This window comes from Gambusia affinis, linkage group LG08, assembly GCF_019740435.1.
Source record: "Gambusia affinis linkage group LG08, SWU_Gaff_1.0, whole genome shotgun sequence".
Classification (NCBI taxonomy): Eukaryota; Metazoa; Chordata; class Actinopteri; order Cyprinodontiformes; family Poeciliidae; genus Gambusia; species Gambusia affinis.
The window spans coordinates 6666446-6690015 of NC_057875.1; the positions used below are offsets into that span (position 1 = coordinate 6666446).

Consider the following 23570-nt stretch of genomic DNA (forward strand, 5'->3'; position numbering starts at 1 on the left):
GTTTTATTTAAGGGACACTATATGCAAAGTAAATACAAATGGTTTCTCATGCAACGCTTTCCAAACTAATAGTTTGACTTTTACAAGCACAAATTGTGCAATTTATTTACATTTTATATGGGATAGACCAACATATTATAGTGTAGGTAAAAAAACTACAACTCTGGTCTCTAGCTGTGCGAAGCTGCAAAAATGATTTAGAGCTGTAACTTCACCTGTATTTTCTGGTTAAATCAAGATCACACTTTTCATATTTTTATTTGTGAAACTTTTCAAAACCATTTTTCATTTTCCTTCCCCTTTATTCAAACCACTTTGTGTTTATCTGTAATATAAAATCCCAGTGAAATACATTGAAGTTTGTCTTTGGAACATGACATGTTCAAAAGTTTGAGCCATTTTGCTTCTTCTAATGCATGAGATTCATCCAAATTCACCTTAAATCATGATTTAAAACACACCTCTGTTATTAACCTCCAAGTTAACTAAAGATAAAAGTACATCACAAAGTCTACGACACAAAACATCTACATTTACATCTAAGGAAAAGTTGCTTTCCAGGTTGAGAACTTTCTGAAACATGGTGGGGAAAAGACCTTTACAACTTGCTGAACCATGATTTCTGATCTCTACTAAACAAAATCATACGGAGAAAATCAAGCCATCAGTTTGTGGACTAAAGCTCTTGCATTCCTCATTCACACCTCTAAATTGGACAAGCAGATTTTTGAACTAGTCATTCTTTTTAAGCTTAAAAATGCTGTTACTGCTATAATTTAGCTGAGATAACAGTTCTGCAATGAAACCCGTCCACTTGGACTCAAGACTCTTTTCTGGGTTTATCTAAACTTATTTTTCAAGCCTTTACTATTGTTTATTGGCTCTAAACGAGGCAACTTGGCTGTTGATTTTCACCAGCAGGATGCTAATGTCTTATTTTTCTTTGCCTATTGCATCATTGGGAAAAACGTTTCTTCTGTCCAAGTGAAGAAAATAATTAGCTTTATTTTTCTTTGTCAGTTAATGCAAAAAGGTTTATTGTAGCAGTTGTTGCCAAGAGTTGTTATTGTTGTGACTAGATTTAGGTGGATATTGCTTTTTCAGAAGTGGGTTTCTTAATAAATAAAATCGTTATTAAAAAATTGCTTTTTTTATTTACTCGGGTTATCGTCATTTGATAATACCTTTTGTTTGTTGGATCTGTCATTTAAAAGCAAAAAGAGACGACATCTGTAAGGGGGTAAAAGTATCTTCTACCTTCTTTGAACTCGGTGCACGTTAGTCGGGTATTGTTATCTGAAAGGTGAGAACTTCCTCATTAGTCAGAGCTGATGGTGCTTTGGTTTTGACTGCGGGGGATGAAGCGCATGCTCAGACTGTGCTCGTCCTCCACAGGCTGCTGTGACAGGTTGTTGGTCTGCCTGATGCTGCTCACAGTGCAGCCTTTGCGTGGGCATACTGTGTAACGGGAGAGCAGGGTGACCAAGATGGCCTTCATCATCACCATGGCGATGTGTTTGCCGACGCAGGAGCGAGGCCCGCAGCCAAAGGGCTGGAAGAAGCGACTGGGCACCTGCCAGGCGGAGGAAGTAAAGGATCAACTGGTGTTTGTTTCACTCTTCAGAGTCACATATTGTTTACACTCACCGGGTTGTCAAAGTTGGTCAGGCTGAACTCTCTGGGTTTGGGGAAGAACTCAGACTTGTGCATGAGTCCGATGTTCAGGATGATGTTCGTTCCTTTCCTGATCTTAGTACCTTCGATGTCATCGTCCTCCAGAGCTTTCCGCATAGTGAAGTCGACCACAGGGTGAAACCTCATGGATTCGTTAATAAACTTCTCCATCACTTTCAGTCTTTCATAACTGACGTTTTCCGTAGCTGTTTCATCTGTAAATGAAAGACCACCTTTTCACATTTCCAAAGCTATTAATTTCAATGCTGAGATTTGATGTGACAGACCAACATAAACCAATGCATAATTAAGAACTAGAAGATGATATGTGCATGGTTTTATTTATATATTCATTTCCAGATTTAAAAAAAAAAACTGTAGTGTATATTTGTATCAAACAGTCCTTTGGAGAACAACCTTTCACATTTCTTTATCTACATTTCATTGCAATTCTGGTTGTATGTTTACAGTTATAGTCCTACTACAACCCAACTCCTCTAAATATTTATTATTGACCTGCCTGTTTTATTCATTGTTCTTCGTGATGCTGTTTGTTCACAAATAGTCTCTAACAAACCTCCAAGGCCTTCTCTGAACAGCTGGATTAAATCAAATTTACTCAGACAGAGGCATCACTATTTTTAATCAGGTAGTACTCATAGTAGTACTAGAATATTCTCCTAGTTAACAGCATGCTGCGTTCCAGTTGTACTCAGTTATGGGAAATTCCAACTTCATAGTCAGAAAAATCAACTGGAAACTGATTTCCTACTGGAAATTGGGAGCAACACCGACTACCCATATTTACGACTGTTATTAAGACGGACTTCGCGTCTCAATATGGCCGCCCCTCGCTTTAACACTAGTAAAATATCGTGGAAATTGGAAACATGTTTATTTTACAGGATTATACACATGTGAAAGTGTGTCTAAAATCAATGTAACGCCTCCGACTGTAAACTTAAAAACTCACAAGAGGTGTTTGCTTATGGAAAGTAAAGTTTAAAATTATGTTTATAGGAGCTAATGCAAACGACGCATATGGGCGCCGCCATTTTGAAATTCCGACCGCGCCATTACTTAGGGTCTGATGTGAAACTATGCTCCGAGTTCCCACTTTCCAGGTAACTTAAACAATAAATATTAAACAAAGCATACATACAGATTTAACGCGGACTTTTATGTCTCATTTTGCAGTTATGGACTATTTTGTGCCTGAAACTCAGTAAAACACTGAGGTTTGTTGTTGTAATTCGACAAAAATGAGAATTACTTTGCTAACTAAAAGCACTGCTTGTGTTAACTTTTACATGACAGAACAAAGTGCATTACTTGTGACTCAGAGCATTTTCTCTCACCCAAAACCGTGCTCATCTCCTCCACAAGCTGCAGCTCCACCTTCGGGTTTTGTTTCAGCAGCATCAGCATGAAGAAGAGGCTGATGGAGAGCGTGTCAGGAGCTGCGATCACCATCTCCAGCACACACTGCCTGACGTTATCAGCAGAGAGCTCCCCGTGGTTCTGTTGGGACAGCAAGTAATCTAACTACAGTTCAGAGTTACCTCCATCATGTGGACAGTAGAAGAAACCGACCTGTGCAAAGATGAGCTCTGTTGCAAAGTCAAGGTCGTCATCCAGCTTCTCCGTGTCATGAATGATTTGTCTTTTGATTTCGAGCAGACTCTCCATTGCATCCTGCAGCTCTTGGCTGTTAGTGGTGCAAAATAGAAAGTTGATGAAATCTCAAATGAAATGTGACATTAAAGTCATGATTTAAGGCTCTTACGCTGCTTTTTTATGTTTGTCGTAAAGCCATCCGATCTTGAAAAAGATATCCGGCTGGATTAGAACCGTTTGCCAGGTTTCAAAGTAGTTATGAATTTTCATAAGCAGCTCCTTCTCTAAGAAAAAAAAGAAGTATTGCACATTTTCCGTCAAGACGTTTGGAAGATGCAAAGTTTGAATAAAGCAGCTGACCATTGAGAGGAACCCTGAGGAACAATTTATTGGAGATGTCCACTACGATGGCTCTCAGGAGATTGAGGGCGTCCACATGTCCAGAGGGGTCGGTCATGTCCTGGAGGTGGTCCAGGTGTTTGGCTGTGGAGCTCACACAGATTCCCACGGTCCGCTGAAGGCTGGGGCCTGACAGAGCTGCGACATCAACACAAAAATATGCAGTAACTCAGTGAAACAGCGGTTTAGTCGTAAAACATTTTACCGCCAAACTCTGAAATGTGCTTAATTTCCAGAGGTTGTTACCTTTAGAGAAGTATATCCTAGCTTGTTTCCAGAGTAGGATATTGCTGTTGAAAATGATACCCCTCCCCTCCATCCCAATGCACTCAAGGCCTCTTTTGCTCCCAAATCTGGATGTGTAGTGAGGGCTCCTCAAAACGTGGTACACTGCAGAGGACCTGCAGCAGAAACCAGCATTTATTTTTATTTAATTTGTTTTTAATGCCTTTTTTTTTTTTTTTTTAAATGTGTCTATATTTGTTACACATTCTCACTACTTGATATGTGACAATTTACTCTGACGTCAATCCACATTTGGAAAAGAATAACAAAAAGATGCCCAGAAGTTGGAGGTTTCTCACCTTTCCTCGACCTCAAAATCCAATATGGCTGCCTAGCATATAAACGCTAATAACACAGAGGTAAAAATGATTTAATTGCACTTCTGATCATTTGTTCCTATATGTTTTTTTTTATATGTGTTGTCCTTTTAAAACTTGCAGCTTTGTATAGGTTGTTGCAATGTTTAAATGCACAAAATACAGAGAAGTACATTAGCTAGCAAATTACACAGATTTTTGAACCTTAGACTTAAATTTAATCAAAACTCAGATTGTTTAATGTTTTGTGATCAAATTAATTGGCTATAGTTTGTAATTTATTGCAAAAAACTTTGTGCAATTCCCTGACAGCAGGACTTTTTTTCCTCACGTTCCAATCTTCCTCACTGTGTTAAGTTAAATGATTGTGGTGCTACTTATTGTTAAAAAATATCCGTTGATGTGGAAGGGTTTTTTTTTTCTGACTAATAATGCAGCAGCAAAATCCTGCTGCTGCATTAAAAATATATGAATAAATGTTAACTTATCTTCATCTGTTGGGTGAATATCTATTGTTTTTCACGTCTACCTGCTGAAAATGATGGTTTCCTCCCCATTGATCCAGACCCGGACGGTGCTGCCATATTTGTTGTTGTAGTAGTTGCAGGCTGTTCCAATCCCGGTCCAAATGAATCTGCAATAAGAAAGGATCGGGCCAAGACCTGCGAAGAAACAGGGACCTAAAGCAGAGAGAAGTTGTTAGTCAGTCTTGCAGCAGATCTCAGTTCACGTTTCTGAACTGTGGCTGGTTTTCAAAATCACTTTCTCTTCCTTATTTTAAAACAAATTTACAAATGTTATTTTCTTGCAAAGAAAAAAAAAAGCAGTTTTCCCTTTCAAATTTTGAGACTTGTAGTCACAATTATTCTTCTGATGATTTATTCACCAGTTTATTGGACTATTTTGCAGAATGAAACCATTCTTTTCTGAGTTACTCAGACTGTACCTGGTATGTGTGAACTCTGTGTCTGGCTCCAGGTGGTGATGAGCAGAAACAGCAGCAGCAGAAGAAGAAGCACAACGGGGGTGACTCCACACAGACCGTGAGCCTCCATCGTGGTGAGGATCTCTGGTAACATTGTCTCCTCTATTCGTCCGAACTGGTTGTGTAAAACAAAGAAGGTTCACTGTCGTCTGTTGGTTAGAAAAAGTTTAAGCCTCCTTAAACCAGCATATAAACCAGCCCTCCTCTTCCTCTCTTTTAATCCTTCTGTCCTTCAGTGTTGGGAGGTAACAAAACACACTGACACTGAACTTCATACAGTGGATCTCGGAGGTGTACACACCCCTGGCAAATTGCCTTCTTTTTTGTGGCGTAGTAAGTAAGATCAATAAATCATGTAAAACTGCTTCCATATAAAATGTGACATGCATCCTGTGCAATTCAATGGGGAAATAAATCTGTTTGAATGAACAAAACCAGTGCAGCAACCTGGTTGCATAAGCGTTTAGTGTTGAGGTTTCGTAGGGATTTTCTCACTTTGGCATGCAGATGTTGCTCAAAACTACCAGAATTGGAATGCACTTCTTGTCCACAACCATTTCCAGGTGACCCCACAGATTTATATTTCATCTCAAGATTAGGAAATCCTTGGTTGAACTTTAAATTTTCACTCAGGAAGTCATTCTTTTCCTGTTTTTAATGTATGCTTAGATTCACTGAGACGCAGAAAACATAAGTTGGTGTGTTAGACACCAGATTTTGAAGCAGAACTGAGTCGCATTCAAAGGTTCATCCACCTGCATACAACTTGAAAAGAACCCCAGTTCTAAGTAGAGGTAAACTCAGAGTTCAATGCTGCCACCACCGTGTTTCAGGCTTTGGATTTCTTTTGGTGATGTGGAACTTGTAAAAGTTGAGATTCAGTTTCATCAGACCATAATATAATTTAAACACTCAGAGTTTTAAGAGATTTTTCACCAGGTCTGGAGCTAAAGTGTCTCCAACTTTATCTACATTTATCCAACTAAAGTAGGCGCATCATGGCAGATTTCATATCTTACATCTTTATTTGCATTTGTTTCATGTTTAGTGTTCTCCATTAAACCCAAGTTTTACGAATTGTTCTGCTTTTTTCTAGTTTCAACCAAGTCATAGAAATTCTATATTGTTTAATTTACACAGTGACACAGATAATTGATTATAAATATTTATTTTTTTTTTACATAAATTGAGTGTTGGTCAGTTCACATACACAATTCAACAAATTTTATTTTGGAAAATGCTAAGGCATTAATTTGCTAAAAAATATTGCAAGCACTTTCTTGTGGTATGAAAGTTGAGATGCAGATATTATGTCTAATTGCATCTGAGAAGAAACTACTTGATCATCCAAAGATTTTGAAAAAGAAAATAGATGCTTTTTCAGAAAGCATTATTTTTTTGATGCTTTCTAAAAGCATCAAAAAATGTAACAAAACAAAAAAAAAGTTAGTTTTTGCAAGGAGTTTCTAGCAAAACTAACCTTTGTTAGTTTTTGGTAGCAGAATTTTTAACAAAAATAATTTTTTTTCTAATTGTCACATTACACCTACAAATACATAATATTTGCAGATACCCATATAATGCAATCATTTGATTATCTGGATAAATTGCTTAGTGTTAAACAGTTTCTAAAATTAGTTTCCAGTTAAAATAAAAAATGGTGAAATAAAACAAGCTACAATAGAACAGAAAACAGTAAAACGAGTTAAAGAAATGCTACTAACCTCCTCTCCTGAGAAGTGGAAGTGGGATTTGAGGAGCTGCAGAACTCCCACCGCTCGTTTTAAAGGTGGTCTGCATTCCTCCACCACATAAATCACAGTGAATCGAGTGTTTATAAATCCTTCGCTCCACTGGTTGCTTGGAAACTTTGCCACTTTCGGGTTACAAGGACTGTTACATGGCAGTGAACTGCCAGCCGGGTCAGACAGTTCATGTCTAAAGCATAAATTAGCTTGAAAAAGAACAGGGAATAGTTTTTTTCATTATTATTGAGGTGAATACAAAAGGATTGACCCTTTTTCTGAGCATCGTGTGATGTGTGTGTGTGTGTGTGTGTGTGTGTTTTTCTTCTGCTTTTTGTGCAGAAAATCCTCACGGTCCAATTCATCATCTAATGAGGCTTTTCAAGGGGAAATAAATTAGCTGGGTCAGGCTGACCCATGTCAAAGGAAACTGGGACTTGCCCAGAAATTCAAGGAGGGAAGTAGACAAATGAAAATATATGTATGCATAGTAAGTAGATGGACTCATCTGTATTGAATTTCCCTTTGAACTACCGCTTTATTTTCTGCAACTATGTTTTAAAAAAATAGAGAACTTATATAAAAAAGCCTGAGTTCAGAAAAGGTTGTCCTTCAGTTTTTCTGCATCAGAAATGCTCCTAATTTGTCTCTTGCTATTCAGCTCTGCAGTTCCCCAATAAACCTGGTTTACTCTTTGCAGCTGAAACTATTTAATATCTGGAATTTGAGAGCTGTAGTGCTGTGAAAACGTTTTCCCCCATAAAGAGTTCTTTTTTTTTGTCACACCTAAGCATTTCAGATCATTAATCAAACTTTATTATCACACAAAAGAGAACTTTGATAAATAGGCACTTTCAAATGCATAAAAGAAAACAAACCATCCAAATCAGCCTAACCTTGTTTGGAAAAGTAATGCATTCCCAGCAACAACTCTCATCAAGGCTTTGCAACATCTGGCAGTTGTTTAAATGCAGCCACATTCATGCATGAACATCCTGTTTAAGGCAATGCAGCAGACATTCAATTGGATTAAAGCCAATCATTTGAGCAGGCCTCTACAAACCTTTTTCTTTTTTTAATCTTAGCCATTTGGAGGTGATCTGGTGTGATCATAGTCCTGCTACTAATCTCAGGTTAGAAACCAATGGCCAAACTTTCTTCTTCTGCATTTACAAAGAGATGGATTTATGGTTCCATAATTTTGCAGCAAGTCGTCCAAATGCTGAAACAGCAAAGCACCTTGTGAGTATCACACTACCATTTCTATAATGATGTTCTTTTTCTGAAATGCTGTGTTGGTTTGGAGCCAGACGTAACAGGACACACCTTTCAAAAAGTTCATACAATATTTTTCCAAAAATACTCTGAACATTTATGTTATTTTTGCATTGGAACCATTTTTGTTACTGCTAAACTAAGAACATTGGTCTTAACTGAGGCAATGAAGGTTTTCAGTGCTTTCCATGTTCTGAGTTTTTCACCTCCTGGATGAGTTGCTGACGCTCTCATGGAGCAATTTTATTACACTGCAACAACACAATTTGTAGCACTAGTTTCTTGTACTTTTTTAAAATCAATATTAAGAAATTATTTACTTAAAACAAGCGGATAAATCTTGCTGACAAGTAACTTTTCAGCTTGTCTTATTTCAAGTTTGCTAAGATATTTGCACCAAAAACTGAACCAAAAATACGTGGTAAGGTTTTGTGTTTTTGCAGTGCAGGCTGGCAACTTCCAGGAAGGCTTGTTGCATTTCAATGTTTTCTACTACAGTTATAGAAATGCCTTTCCAAACCAATCAATTATTCAGTTTCACTTTTTTTCTTTATATCAGGGAACAAAGTGTTAGATCATTCAGTTTACTTTGTGTAGTCGGACAGGCTTCATTTAGGTTTTTCAACAACTCAAGTCTGAATTTTACCTCTGAAATTAACACATTAGAAATGTGGATTCTCGTCCATCATAGTAAGTTCATTTTTTATCCTGAACTAGTTTTGATTAGGTAGATTCTTTTCCCTTAATACGTTAGATATTTTGAAAACTAGGCTCTCATTTTGGTTATTCTCTAGAAATCTTTGTGTCTTTGATGTGAAAGTTTATTTGATGACCTGAATAAAATAAATCTCAACTTTTTCCATCGCTATATAATATTTGAAAATATGGGAAAGAAAAGGGATGTTTTGACACCCACACGTCCTTCCAAACAGTCCGTCATTCACAAAGCTCTGTTGTTGACCCTGACAGTGTTCTCCTTGTTTCAAACCTATTTACTCCACTTCTAAACATTTTCAGTGGGTTGTGCTGGTGATAATATTGAAAGGAAAAGCGCTAGAATGATGAAACATGCTACCCTGTCAGTGGGATGTCATTCTTAAAATATGCCCATTATAGCTGCTTCTAAATCAGGCAATGTTTCCCAGATGCTTGTTGCGCAATGACTCGCGCTGCAGTCGCACGGACACATTTTGACAGGTTTATTTCTCTCCAGTAGCTTGAGTGTGACGTCTCATCTGTTGGCCGCTTCTCAGATATGTGCTGTGTGTGCTGGTGAGGTTCAGAGATCAGATATCCGTGCATCTGAGGAGCGGGGAACGGCGCACCAAAAACATGAAAGACAGGAGAGAGAGTTTTCCCGTGTGGAAAACTTTGCTGGTGGGGATGTCTGTGCTGCTGCTTCTGGGCTGTGCAGGTTTGGGTCTGCTGTGGGTTCAGCACAAGGAGCTGGCAGAGGAGCTGGTCAGGCTGGAGTCCCAGATGCAGGAGTTGGCACAGTGCTGCAGGCGGCAAGCAGGACTGCTGCCAGATGAACTCGGAGAGACTGGAGAGTTGAGGAAACTCCGGCGCAGCAGACGGAACCAGGAGGGAGAGCAGGACAAGATGATGCTGGTCACATACTCTGTGGTTCCTGTAAGATAACTCACTGCTTGCACATGGAGGCTTGTTTACTTATTGTTTAACGTTTATCTATTTTACACACAGACAGCATTTCATTTACATTTTAAAAGGAGAAACGCATGGTACCAGGTTATAGTAAAACATGCTAATGTGGGCATTTATCGTATCGTTTATCATTTAAGGGATAAGAATTCTGATTTATTGTTTACACAATAGATCCCATTTCATTATACAATGTTGAGACTGTTATCTTTTAATATTGTTATTCACTGATTGCTCAATGAGAGTATCAATGAATGTAAATACACTAAACAATAGGATTAGTTGCAGGAGGTTTAGTGATACAAGTTAAACTTTTGTTTGTGACTACTAGTGTCCTAAAGAAGCATATTACAAATAGCATGTTTTCCAAGAACAGCATGAATGTTGATTGTAATTATGTAAGATTTAACATATTATGAAACGGTAAGAAGGTAGTATAATCATTAATTACATACATGTTCAATAATGTATTGTTCAGATCTCTCTAAAACCAGGCAAATCAATCAAACAGTTCACAAAACCATGTCTGATATTTATGCAAACATTTTATAACTAGTATATGTCATAATCTCATCTGGTATGTGATCAAAAGATGTTTCTGGAATTCAATGTAACATTCTGAATAGAACAGTTCAGCAGTTGTTTCTAAGTAACAAAAATTTGTCTGTTCTCCCATTTGGCAGAAGACGGCTATGTGTGTTGCTTAAAGAATGCGTGAGTCTGTTACAGTGATTTGGAGGGGTGTGTGTTTTAATGCTTTCTTGGATAAAACACAGAGTGGCGGCGCATGCCTGCTGCTTTCTCAGCTCATACCCTGAAAGAACTGGCATTTCCTCAAAGGGGGAATATATACGACTTTAAAGCTGCTTTGACATGATCAATGGTTCAGTTGTTGTTTTACTGAAGTTGATTTGATCTACCTGAGTGAAAAATGCTTGCAGATATAAAAGTTGTGTAAAGATTACTAATAAAAATCTACATTTCATTAGCTTTTATTGAACACATGAAGTGTGACAGGTCATATTAGGAACCTGATGCTTGGAAATGTTTAGTGTTAAGATCCTGATTATCTGACTTGCATATTAATCGCAGTAGATGCTATGATTCTAATGATCATCTGTGTTTTTTCTTTTTTCAGATCAAAGCCTACCTAGATCTGTGCAACAGCTCCAGAGGATTTTGTTTAATAGGTGGGAATATTTAATATTAATACACTCTGATTTCTTTGCAGTTTTGTTACTTTTTAAAGCTTAACTGTAATTTTATTTCTCCTTTTTTCCAGGTCCACCTGGACCCCCAGGTAACAAACTCACACTTCAGTAAAGGAGTTGCTGTGTAAAGGATTGCTGTATTGCTGTTGTACAAATGAGTATTTTTGCGTATCAGGTGTGGCAGGCCCACCAGGACCGACGGGTGCGCTGGGCCCACGTGGCAGACGAGGACGACCAGGTCAGACGCTAATCAGATCATCCAGAGAAAGCCCTTGTGTTTAACAGTAGCCCAAACAGATGAAGAAACCCAGACACCAAAGTTGTTTCCATGTTTCAAACAGTCTGTCATTGTTCAGCTGCGATTGCATAATGTGGGCATCCCACTCACTGCCTGCAGGACACTTTGTCTGCAGCTGCATGCATGTTTACTACACTGTGGTGTTTGCTTGTTGCAGTTAAATAATGTGAATTATGGACCGTTTTTATTCAACGTAAACAAGAAAAGCAGCGTGTGAACAACTTATTTTCTACACCCTGCGTTAACTCCCTTTTATTTTGAGTCTCTTAAGGAACTTGTCATGGCCTGTCATGTTTTACAAGATTCAGAAAGAGTAGCAGTTAACTCAGGCTCATCCTGTTTTTGTGGTTTAGACTTTTGTTATAGCAGTTTTAAATAATCATAATGTGTCAACATATTTTAAACAGTTGGCATGTACCATGAGGTGTAAATAAGTCTCTAAAAGTGAGCGACGGTTCAAAGGGAATGGATGCATTTTTGATTTTTTGTCACAATTAGATGTTTCAGATCTTCAAGTACATTTCAAAAACAAAGAAATATAACTTGATTAAACAAAAAAATGTTTCTGAAATGAAATTCATTTCTTAAGGTAAAAGAGCCAACCTGACCGTGTTTAAAAGTACACTGCAAAAAATAAAAAATAAAATAAATCTGTGATTTACGGTAAAATACAGGCAGAATTTTACCATATAAATACAAATTTTTTCATATTTATACGTTTTTTATTTTTACAGTCCACTAGCTCCCTAAACCAAAGAACTGTTTGCACCATCTTTAGCAGCAACAACAACCTTCATTCATTGGCAATAACTGGCAATGAGTCATCTGCATTTCTGTAGAAGAATTTTGACAAAATGTAAACATGAGCAGCCTGTTAAAGGTCACAAAACATCATATCAATAGGCTTTTAATCTGGACTTTAACCATTCAGATGTGGACTTGCTGGTAATCTAGTGCCTAACCCCAAAGTGTTTGAGTTTGAAGGGAACATTTTGTACAAGATTTACATTTTCCACGTTTTTGTACTTCCGTTTCGGTTTCTGCTGCTTCTAAAAACAGACCAAGCGCTTAAACAAAGACACCCAGCCAGTTTTTGGCAATAAGTTCATGCTTTTTGGTATCTGGAAAATGAACAGTTTAAAAAACCTCCAACATGTTACATCACCAATCAGCTGGCACTACCTGTTACCTAGCAACCTCGTTAAAGCCCTGCCCGTCACCTAGCAACTCAAACAGAGCTCCAGCACCTTTGGTCAGCTGGTTTTACAGCTGCATGCGCTGTACAATGACTGCTGGAGAAGACAAATATTGTTGACTTACCATCCAGAAACCACTTGTTGGTTGTACAGGAGGCTCTACTTCTACTTTTCAAAGATTTACAGTTGTGTAATTGTGCATCTGTTTGCAGTGATTTTAACGTGAGTTTAAATGTTGAGTTGGATGGATGGAGTTATTCAAATAGTAAAGCAGCTACAGACCATCACACCACCATGTTTGACTGTCAGTATGATGTTTTTTTTTACAAAATGTTTTGTTAGGTTTACTCCAGACTGGATTCTCTTCTTTTGAATAAGTTACACTTTGGCCTCTTGAGTCCATAGAATATTTTTCCAGACGTCTTGAAATTCATCAGGATATTTCCAGAAAGTCTCACATGGACCTTTGTGTTGTCTTTGTTCAGCAGTGGTTTTTGCCTCAGACCTCTTTTCTTATTGTTGACTCATAAACTCTGACATTTTCTGAGGCCTAAATGTGATCTTGAAGTTATTTTAATTGGCCAATAATTCACTGCTCCATGTTTTCTTTGTTTGTGGACAATGGCTCTCATTGTTGTTCAGTTATCTGCAACAAATGTGCCTAGTCAAAGCAAAAAGTCTTAGACAAGGACATGAGTTAATCTTGCTGCCATTCACAGTGATTAGAACAGTAGGGGAGAACTGTAGCTAATATTGCAGAGTGAAATTAGGCAACTGCAGTAAAAGGTAATGGTTTATGCATTAGTTTAGTAAGGAGTCCATGTGTCCTAATACCGACTACTTGTTTTTGTGAAGGTCCTCCTGGTCCTCCCTGTCCTGCTTGTTGTCCAGCTGAAGCACAAAGTAGGAATCACAGAAATAAATCAAAGGGTAAGAACAGCAGCGATTAAAGAAAGCATTCTTCTTCACACAAGAAAAGAAACACAGAAGAAATGAAGCCAACAAACGTTTAAAATTTATTAACCTGCTTGGAGAAAACCAGAAATAATTGGTTTAAATTTATAAAAAGAGTCAAATAAATTTTTTTTGTAGTCGGCCAAAAAATGTGGGTTTCTGGCTGCATTAAGAAATCAAATTAAAGTGCTAAACAGAGAATTAAAAACAAATTAACATGTAAAAAAAAAAACATTAAAGTGTTCAAACTAAAAGTCTAGATGATTCCCAGTTTAATTATGGTTTAAATATTTCAATTATTTTCATCATATAATTTAACTAAATATGTCACCCAACATTTTTTTTTCTGTAAGCTAAATTTAGATATATTTTATAGTAAGCGATTTTTTTCTTAGTTAATTTAAAAAAATCTAAATTTTCTTTCCTGGACACCTCCAACACAATCTTTGAGCACAAAATACAACATGATTGTTGAAAAGCTTTAATAAAGATGATTTAGATGCAAACTAAAGTATGTTTAATTTATTTCTTTACTCTCAGATCGAGTTACATCACATGTAGGCAATGAAACCAGAGATGTTCTGAATGTCACTGGACCTGCGAAGCTTCAGGACACAAAACATGGTTTGTAAAAACTGACAAAGGTGTTACTGGGAAATACTGTAATAATGTCTTAAGAATAAAATCTAATATTCTGACAGTTTTTCTAGAATCTGTATCTTTTCATCAAGAGGTTAATGTTTCACTGAATGATGCCAGAACCGAGAATGCCACACAGACACCAATTACACCTGGTAAGAAATCTGTTGTTTTGAACTTTTAATCAAACAAATCCAGCGTTGACCTTTTTGTTTCTCTCAAACTCTACACACACCTGCTAAATTTCTGTTTTTTGTGATGTAACAAATGAGACCATAATAAGTCATTTCATGAACTTTTATAGTAAAAATGGGGCATGTAAAATTATGGGGAAAAAACTCCCCAAACAAACAAATGTGTTAAAAGACAAAAATGTAAAACAGGAACTATGTAGTAAAGTTTCAATAACTGAATAAGTTTCCAAGTCCTTAAACTAATATTTTGTTGAAGCACCTTTTGATAGAGTTTAAGTTTAGTAGAAAGGTTATATATTCATTTGGTAATATTTAGTTACGCAGTTCTGACAATATATCCGATAGTGAAAACATTTCTTACTCAAAGCCTTCTTGAAGTCACCCAAAATATTTCAGCCAAATTTAGTTCTGCATTTTTGTTCAACTATTTAAGATGTTTTTTATTTTCTTCTGAAGTCTTTTTTAATTTTTTTTATTTGGATGGGTATTTGGACTCTTTGTGATGCTGAAAAATAAAATTCACCTCCATCTTCACCCTTACAGCAGATGCGCTAAAGTTTTAGAACAAAACTTGACAAAAATCCCAGTTTATTCTGAACAAAAGTAACCCCAAAGCACGCTACCACCACCACCGTGTTTTGTTGTGATGATGCTCAGAGTCGTTTTTGGGAGAGACACATGTTTTAGAAAGATTTGGTTTCATGGCACAGAAACATATTCTCACACAAGTTTTTTGGAGATCCTAATCCAACCTGGATGTTTTGAAAAATCTACTGTGCAGCTTTCATATGTGCAGATTGCAGCAGATTACTGTAACGTTTTGAGCACAAATCGAATGTGTTAAAAGCTTTTGCGGCTCCCTCAGTGTTGTTTTCTTTTTGATAGTTTTAGAGAATTGGACAATGTTTGTGTTTTTCCTATATTTTTTTATATTTATATTTATATTTCTCACTGTCTTCACTCTACCATGCTGTTGAAAATTTAAGACGAAGGAGCTTCAGTACTTTTTTTTTTCCTTTGAATTGTAAATATTACATTAGATGCAGAAAATGCTTAGAAGGGATTTATTATGGTAAAATTTTTTATTTTTTTAAAGCAGGAATTGTAGACTTTTGAGAGGCACTGTGTATTTTTATTTGTATTTAAATGTTGCATTGAAATGCCTCCTAGTGTTTCTAGCTGTTGACTCCCGTGGAAACATCGATCATTCAACTGGCGGCTCAGATGTCACTGATAGTACAGCACCAAGTGGTAAGGAGATCTGATATTACACAAGTCTGCTTTTATTTCCTGCAAAGTCTGGTTTATTCATGTTTGGAAGATTTATTACAGTCAATTTCATCTAGAAGAAACTAATCTTGGGCTGGACCTTTACCATTTAGGCCAACAATGAGAGTGCATTGTGCCATCTCTGTCTCTTTTGCATGAAGTTATTCCAGTTGTGTTTTCCACAGAGTTGGTATCGCCTCGTCCAGACTATTTACCTGCACACTGGATGAACACCAGCTCAGAAATCAGAAGAGAAACGTCAAAACATTTGACAACAGGTAAATTCTGGGACTTATTCATAACATATTTTTCTCAGATTATAATTCAATCTTCTGCTATAAATTAAAAATTGGTATAAATACAGCTGTAAATCAAACAATTTAAATCTATACTGTATTTTTTATATTGTCACCAACACTGAATGTTGACCATGACGACAAAGCCTTGAACACTACTGACTTTGAGAAACTTCGTCATAGAAACTTTAAACCTGGTATTGCGTTTATTTGAGTATCAAAGATGACCTTAGATAACAGAATTGTAATCCCGTTTAATTTGTGTGAAAAGTAAACATCCATTTCAGATAACCATTAACTTCTCTCTATAGAAATACCAAAACCTCATCCAGCTGAAAATATCCTGAATGGCTCAGAGTTTAAGGAACATCTAGACACAAAACGTGAGCCTGGTAAGATGCCACCACTGAGATTTATCTAAAGGTAGCATAAGACAAAAAAAAACAACAATTTTTTTTCTCTTTTTCAATAGAGTCAGAGCTGATTTATAAAACTGATTGGGGCTCTAAAAATATTACAGAGGGTGTTAAATTCATTAGCGGTAGGTTTGACATTTTCATTGTTGTCATGTACTGGAACTGAAATACAATGTGTAACATTTATTTCTACATTAGATGAAGTTGGTGAAGACCAAAACAAGAACATCTTTAATGCCAGCAGGGTGCAAACGAGCTCCGAAAGTGGTACAGACATGACAGCGTGATTAAAAATGCCTCTGTGTTTTCTGTTCTGTAGTTAAAGTTTTGGTTCAAATAATAAAACATGTATTGTAATGCCTTATCAAAGATGCTAAACTACAAGGAAATAGGAGACAGTATCGGTAAAAGCAATTAAAGAATTGTGAAATATTTGATTTATAAAGTTAATATTATGTACTATATATGATGTAAACTGCATATGTAGACAGACTGACTGTTTATATAAGTTTCAGACTTCACTGTTCAATGCTACCATACTTGAATCTTGTATTTATTTTTACAGAACAACCAACACTACACTCAGATAATATCGCCAAAGAAACATCTAATTTTTCTGAATATAACAATCAACAAAAAACAAGCACACATCCTGGTAATAAAACTTTTTTTTTTCTCTGTTTGACTGAATTACTGAGGGGAACCATGTTACATTTCTTTTTATTAAAATTTTCTCTACAACCAGAATTGTTTGATGATGGAGACCACACCAGGACTTTTAATGATTCAGAGGGTAAAAATGTTACAGATGGATGGATCAAATTATTACAAGGTCACTAACCTTCAAAACATCAACTGTTTGTGCTCAAATTTAATATCTAATTGATTATTTTGTACTACAGGAGCACTTGGTAAAATCCTAAACAGTGATGCCTTCAGTGACAGCAAGGTCAACAACGAAACAAGATTTAAAGGTGGTAAAATGTCTTAATTTATTTGACAGAATGCCATATATTTTCTATTTAATCGAATTTGATGCAAACACCAAATTGCTAACTGGTGCATAGTAATTTCTGTGTTTAAAATTTTCATCTTAAAAAATATAATTGCCTTCGCACGTTCACATCAGTTCACCTTTAAAAAGTTACACTCATGAAGAGTCATTGTGTACAGTGATATATTTAAAAACAACATAGAAACTTCAAACTGTTTTCTAAACTCTGAGACCATGATTTCCACCATAGATAATCAAGTTGTTTTTTTTTATTATTATTATTATATTTCAGGAAGTAGGAACATCTTTAGAGAAAAAAAAGGTCACTCTGGAAACACTTAAAGGGCATACTTCCAATGATTCTTCATTGCTACAGCTCATCGCAGTGCTGCAAGCAGTGTGTCTTGCTTATTAGTAATTAAGAAATTCAAATAGTAAAAAAAAAAAATTGAAATATAGAATTTATTCAAACGACCACTGAGCGACTCCACGGTTGCTTGTGCATGCTTTTCAGTCACACATTTTCCTTCCACTCAACTTTCCGTGAAAATAGTTAGATGGTGTGCTCTATGGCTCTCTAGGCTTCTTTATCCATTACTTTCTGTATCTTATCCATCTTCTGCAGGATATTTGTTGTCATGGTCCTCTTTAGAAGGTTTTTGGTTTTGGGCTTGTATAAGCTGTGATCCAGAATCATCAGGTTAATTTAAAATATCTCACTCTGTGTGAAATGAATTCAGTTCAACTTTGTTAATTGAAATACATAAGTAAATATGCTAACTTTTCTCTAATGTGCTCATTTACTGAAACACACCTGAGATAACTGTTCTCTGAACTGGACCCTGTTTTTTGGTTTCTGTTTACAGATTCACCAATGCAAAATTCAGCTAATATCACCAGAGATGATAATGATGTTTCTGAATTTTACAATCAAGTGAATACGCAAGTTGAACCTGGTAAACCAAAAATGTTTTCTTCTTCATCTTAGTCAGAGTTTTTCTGTAGGAAATCTGTTAAACTTCTTTTATTGAAATTGTATTTAGGACCAGAACCATTTCATGAAGGTATTGGCAATGGGACTTTGAATGATTCAGAAGCAACAAATGCTACAGAAGGATGGGGCAACATGTTAAGTGGTGGGTGAGCTTTGTAAATAAAAAAAAGTCTACATTAGTGGATTGTATTTATATTAAAGTGGTTAAGGATTAATGTTTATATATCATTTTCTACCACAGATCCACTTGGTACAGACCAGAAGAAAGACACTTTGAGTGACAGAAGAGACACTAAAACAAGCCTTAAAACTGGTAAAATATCCTGATATATTAGATATCAGTGCAGAATAACTGTCTAAATTACATTGTAAACAAATATATGTTTATGTAGAAATTTAGTTCCTGTTATTGCATTCCTAGACGACAGAGTATTCAAAAAACAATTTAAAACAATGGTAGCAGAGTACTTGAAGTTGCCCTTTGCTGTTTGCCTTAGTAAATATAACATAGTTAAAGTGTCGGAGCAACTCCATAATTTATAACAGTTCACTGTTTCACTGATGAGTTTATAAAACATGACAGTTTTCTAAAGAGCAACAAGTAAAAATCAAATGACAGAAATATACAGGTGCATTTAAATATATAAAACATTTGAAATGTCAAATTATTTCAGTAAATCATTTTAATTGAACAAATTCAGTATTCAGTAATTGAATAGAATTTGTTTTTCAATACTCTAAAACTTGCTGTTATCCCTATTGTTTTTCTACCATCCTCTTCTACATTTTTTCTTCTACTCAACTTTCTATCAGCATGTTTGGATGCAGTAATCAGTGAACAGCCAGCTTTAGATTCCCTTTTCATTGTCATTATGTAATCTTTAAATTTTCAAACATTTTTGTTTTCACTAGTTTTCAGATATAGTCATCAAAATTAACACCAATAAAAGTTTATAATATCTAAAGACTTTGTGTAATGAGTTCAATTATAAAACAAATTAACTTTCGGTGATCTAATTTAGTAAAATGTTCCTGTGTATTGGTAGATGTTCTTTGATTAAACCTTATCTGTTTTTTTTTTTTTTTCAGTACAACCAACACGAGGTTCATCTAATGTCACCACAGATGCTTTTATGGTTTCCGGCTCTTATGAACATCCAGATGAAAAGATACAACCTGGTAAACCATTAAGATTAAGATACATTTTTCTCTGTAGCTGAGTCCAGTTTTACAGGAAACATTATGTTGAACTGTTTTCTGTTTAAAACGTTATTAGAGCCAGAGCCGTCTGATGAAGGTGAAATGGTGACTGTAGAGAATTCAGAGAGACCAATAAAATTATTGCACGGTATTTAAACTTTAAAACCTCCCCTTCTTGCAACTTACATTAATTTTAAGATTAAGTGTGTAAAACGTGATTTTCTATATACTGTAGGTCCAGTTGATACCTTCAATGACAGCAGAGGACGGATCATCACTGACAAAAGTGGTAAAAACATCTTATAACAGTCAAAATCTGTGTTGATATTTTAAAAACACAAGATATTCACGTGGAAATCTTATTTCGTCATATTTGAGGTTGACATCAGCGTTGATCCAAATGTTTTTATCCCCGTTAATGTTTTAGAAACCATGAGAACTCAGTGGATAATTTTGTGTTTCACAATATTTTTTTTCTAAATAATTCAGTTTCTGTTCTTCTAGTGAAAGAAAATCATGTTTCCAGTTTTTTAATCTCTTTTTTTTAAGCATTTGAAGTTTGCTGTGTATCTATTAGGGCTAAACTTTGCGTTTCTTTCACAGAAACATCAACACAACATTCAGTTAACAACGCCGAAAGCACCTTAGATATTTCTGAGTTTGACAATCCTCCAAATAAAAAATTGGAATCGGGTAAAAATTAACCAACACTAATAAATGAAGTTTTGCTTTATACACATCTATTTAAGATATTAAACTTTCATAATTCACTATTTCTAGATCCATTACCTTTTCAAGATGACAACAATGGGACTCTGAATGATTTGGATGGAGGAAATGTAACATATGTGCCATTAAAACTTTTTCCAGGTAAAACAAAGGAAGGATTTCATTATTAAAAATAAAAAAAAAATATGCCAGTTATTTTGTTAAAATCACTCTAATTAAAGGCAATATTAATATTTAGCATTTATTTTTACTCCACAGGACCAAGTGAAACCAACCAAAGCAGCAAAACCTTCACTTCCGACCCAGTCACGAATGAAACTAGAGTAAAAAATGGTAAGAAAAAACAAAGCAAAACAAAACATAGTATATCAAGTATACTAAGCTTAAGATTCAGTGTTTAGTCCTATCTATAAACCAATATTTTGACTGCAACTTTTGATTTCTTTAGAATCAACAACTCTTGCTAAAAACATTCTCATGTTATTAAAAATAAATGTTTATCTACATGTTAACCACACTGAGAGTTTTCCTATTGGGAAAAGGTCGGTTATGAAAACTGTTAACAGCAGGAGACTGAGCTGCCAATTATTTTAATGTTTTTAATAAATCTGTACCACAAGTGCCAGTGAATGTGCAGGTTGATGTGCATAAATGTAAAATCTCATTAAAACTGTTATTTGTTTTCTGGCACTAGTAGTAATCTCTGAGGCATAAAGTCTTTATTTTATTCAGCAAAGACAAAAGCATTTACTTTATTTATTTTTCTTACAGCTTCACCTTCTGCTGATGACAGTCAGAGAAGAAACTCTTTGAACGGCAGCAGAAACAATGCAGACAGACCACTGAAAAGTGGTGAGAATCTGTCCTCTACTGGCATTAAGATTTATTATTGAGGTTTTTTTCTTTTTTTTTTCACAAATTGTTTTGAAGATACTTTTTTATTCTTTAAAGAGGGTATTCATTCCTTTCTCAAGCTCTTGAATGTTAAATCTAAAACAGCTAAAGAATAACTTTACATTATTTTAACAATGAGGAATTACATTTCTTCCCCTTCTCAGAATCTTCCCAACGTGTCCCAACCTACAAGAAGAGCAATGGAACTGACAATGAGAAAAGGATAAAAACAAGTATAAACAATTTGTTGAAATAATCTTAAAGGGACTGAGGTCCTTTATATATGTATTCTGCACGAAAAAAACTGGATCTTTCCAAAGAGTCATAAAGTTTTTGCCTTATTTTATTTAGGTTGCAACATTAAAGCCATCAAATGTTCAGATAAGTCTACTAACATGCAACTCACCTTCGGAGCCTGGATGTCGGATGCATCCCGGTCTGATGATCAGATCTGGGTGGCAGAACATTTTTCAGGTCATATATTCAGAGTTTATTTCCTTAGATTGAAGTGTAGTTCCCAGCACTGACACAGGAACTTTTACTTCACCAGGTCGAGAATTGAAGCAGTTGAAGAACATTTCGGATACCAAACCGAAATCTATAGATGTTCAGAAGTACTACCACGGCTGTGGTCATGTTGTTTATAAGAATTCATTTTACTTCCACAGTGGAGGAACAAATAATCTTTTGAAGTAAGTGTTTTCATTTTAAATGCGTTTTTCTATTCTGACTTGAACATCTTCGATTTAATGTGCTTTGCAAAAGTGGTCATTCATCTTGAACTCTCCTGTAACTTATCTGTTGATTATGCTTTGAGACACCATGAGTTAAAGTAGCCTAGTCAAAGTCTGACTTTAAATTCAACCAAGAATGTGAGGCAAGACTTGAAAACTGACATTCTCCATTCAAACTTAGTCAGCTGTAGGTATTTTCCAAAGAATAATTGTCTTAGACACAAACCCCAAAAGACTGCAGTTAAGTGGAGAAAAATGTGATTGTCATATAGGATATATGGGGGAATATATATATTAAATGTGTGCATGCCACACTTTTAAAATACTCAATTTCACTGTTATGTGCTATTTTGTACTAGTTTATCAAATAAAATACATGAAAATACATTGAAATGTATGATTGAAACTTGAGAAAATGTGAAAAGGTTCAAGTAGTATGAATATTTTTTTTTGGAAGGCACTTTCCACATTAGGCTTTCTATAATGTAACCATTATCGAATATTTTTGTTCGACAGGTTTACCTTCAACACAAAGAATACAAGCTCCCTGAAAATGCCAAACAGCAGATATAGAGGCCTGAGATATCTTTTCCACAACTCCAAGACTTATTTCAAGTTTGCCGTGGATGAAAATGAACTGTGGGTCATCTTTGCCTCGTCTACAGACAGTAACACGATGGTGGCAAAACTTGACCCAGATGCTTTCTCTGTGCTGTCCATAATTAACACTGGCTATCCTTCAGCAAAAGCAGGAAATGCCTTCATTGTGTGCGGGGTGGTGTATTTTACCGATAACAGTGACAAGCGTGTGACATATGCCTTTGATTTGATGACACAGAGTCATCTGGATGCAAGTTTTGATTTAAGGGCAGGAGACGGTACCTTAGCTATGCTGTCCTATTATCCCAACAAAAGACTGTTGTACTTGTGGGACAACAAAAGTGCGAGAACATGTAAGATTAAATTCAAGAACACCTAAAAAAAAGTCTTACAAATTCCCTATTTTTGTAAAAATGCTTTAAAAACAAAATCTTAATTTTTTTTCTCTTTTGCAATATGTGACTGTTGAAATATTGAGCTTTTTGCTGACATTAGCTCACTGATAGCGACATCCCATTCTCCCTGGATTACAAAGCACGACCAGATGCTCACAAAAATGTCACAAGGTTTGTTGAAACTGAAAGAGTTCTTTAGCATAAACAAGATCAAATTATAATTTGAGAAGTATTTAAAACAAAAATATAATAAAAGCACGAATGAATCAGAACAAAGATGGAGATAGAGTTATAGAAGAATAGATACATGTTTGTAACCATCACATTTCTCTCCCAAAAAAGTTACTCAAGAAAATGTAACTGAGTAAATACAATTTAGTGTTTTTCTCTGAATTCAGACCAAAATGTTTAAACTTCAGTTTTCAGCAGTGAGATTATTTTTGTGCCACTTCTACAAGGACCTGATTTCTGGAGTACATAAACATAAAATAAAAAATAAAACTGTGTTTTCTTTCTTTCTGACTTCATAGTTATAAGGTATATTGTTTTTGTCTAACCTTCAGGTTTGTGCTTGTAGTAAAATGTCAAAATGTTCAAG

General features: G+C 35.6%; 2 protein-coding genes across 3 annotated transcripts; one reads left to right on the forward strand and one right to left on the reverse strand.

Moving 5' to 3' along the window:
* Positions 1–139: 139 nt before the first annotated feature.
* Positions 140–7138, reverse strand: LOC122835378 (aromatase). The gene is made up of 10 exons (XM_044124421.1): positions 7002–7138; positions 5239–5392; positions 4822–4972; positions 3937–4091; positions 3652–3828; positions 3461–3575; positions 3268–3382; positions 3033–3195; positions 1648–1889; positions 140–1573 (listed from the first exon to the last, which is right to left on the reverse strand). Exons 2-10 carry the CDS (start codon positions 5369–5371, stop codon positions 1319–1321), a joined length of 1506 nt encoding a protein of 501 aa, XP_043980356.1. The 5' UTR covers positions 5372–5392; positions 7002–7138; the 3' UTR covers positions 140–1318.
* Positions 7139–8810: 1672 nt separating this feature from the next.
* Positions 8811–23478, forward strand: LOC122835366. 2 transcript variants are annotated; one of them, XM_044124400.1, is made up of 30 exons: positions 8811–9929; positions 11098–11149; positions 11242–11259; positions 11346–11408; positions 13520–13594; positions 14159–14242; positions 14320–14412; positions 15622–15702; positions 15906–15998; positions 16127–16213; positions 16328–16408; positions 16489–16557; positions 16631–16699; positions 16998–17087; positions 17178–17264; positions 17335–17406; positions 18293–18382; positions 18470–18562; positions 18662–18733; positions 19510–19599; positions 19697–19768; positions 19856–19909; positions 20224–20313; positions 20401–20490; positions 20608–20682; positions 21121–21201; positions 21408–21476; positions 21595–21717; positions 21794–21935; positions 22494–23478. In XM_044124400.1, exons 1-30 carry the CDS (start codon positions 9630–9632, stop codon positions 22954–22956), a joined length of 3018 nt encoding a protein of 1005 aa, XP_043980335.1. In that variant the 5' UTR covers positions 8811–9629; the 3' UTR covers positions 22957–23478. The 2 variants fall into 2 exon arrangements, with proteins under 2 accessions (XP_043980335.1, XP_043980336.1); XM_044124401.1 differs by having other exon boundaries at positions 8812–9929; positions 14329–14412.
* The last annotated feature ends 92 nt before the right edge of the window (positions 23479–23570 follow it).

What these genes read in the sequence shown, in the direction of transcription:
- LOC122835378 (XM_044124421.1), bottom strand. Translation starts at nt 5,371, where the DNA reads ATGTTACCAGAGATCCTCACCACGATGGAGGCTCACGGTCTGTGTGGA. An exon ending in CAGAGCTCATCTTTGCACAG is followed by an intron (nt 3,196 to 3,267) that starts GTCGGTTTCTTC and finishes CTGTCCCAACAG; the next exon opens with AACCACGGGGAGCTCTCTGC. An exon ending in GGAGATGAGCACGGTTTTGG is followed by an intron (nt 1,890 to 3,032) that starts GTGAGAGAAAAT and finishes TTTCATTTACAG; the next exon opens with ATGAAACAGCTACGGAAAAC.
- LOC122835366 (XM_044124400.1), top strand. Translation starts at nt 9,630, where the DNA reads ATGAAAGACAGGAGAGAGAGTTTTCCCGTGTGGAAAACTTTGCTGGTG. An exon ending in GCAAACGAGCTCCGAAAGTG is followed by an intron (nt 16,700 to 16,997) that starts GTACAGACATGA and finishes TTATTTTTACAG; the next exon opens with AACAACCAACACTACACTCA. An exon ending in ATGGATCAAATTATTACAAG is followed by an intron (nt 17,265 to 17,334) that starts GTCACTAACCTT and finishes TTTGTACTACAG; the next exon opens with GAGCACTTGGTAAAATCCTA.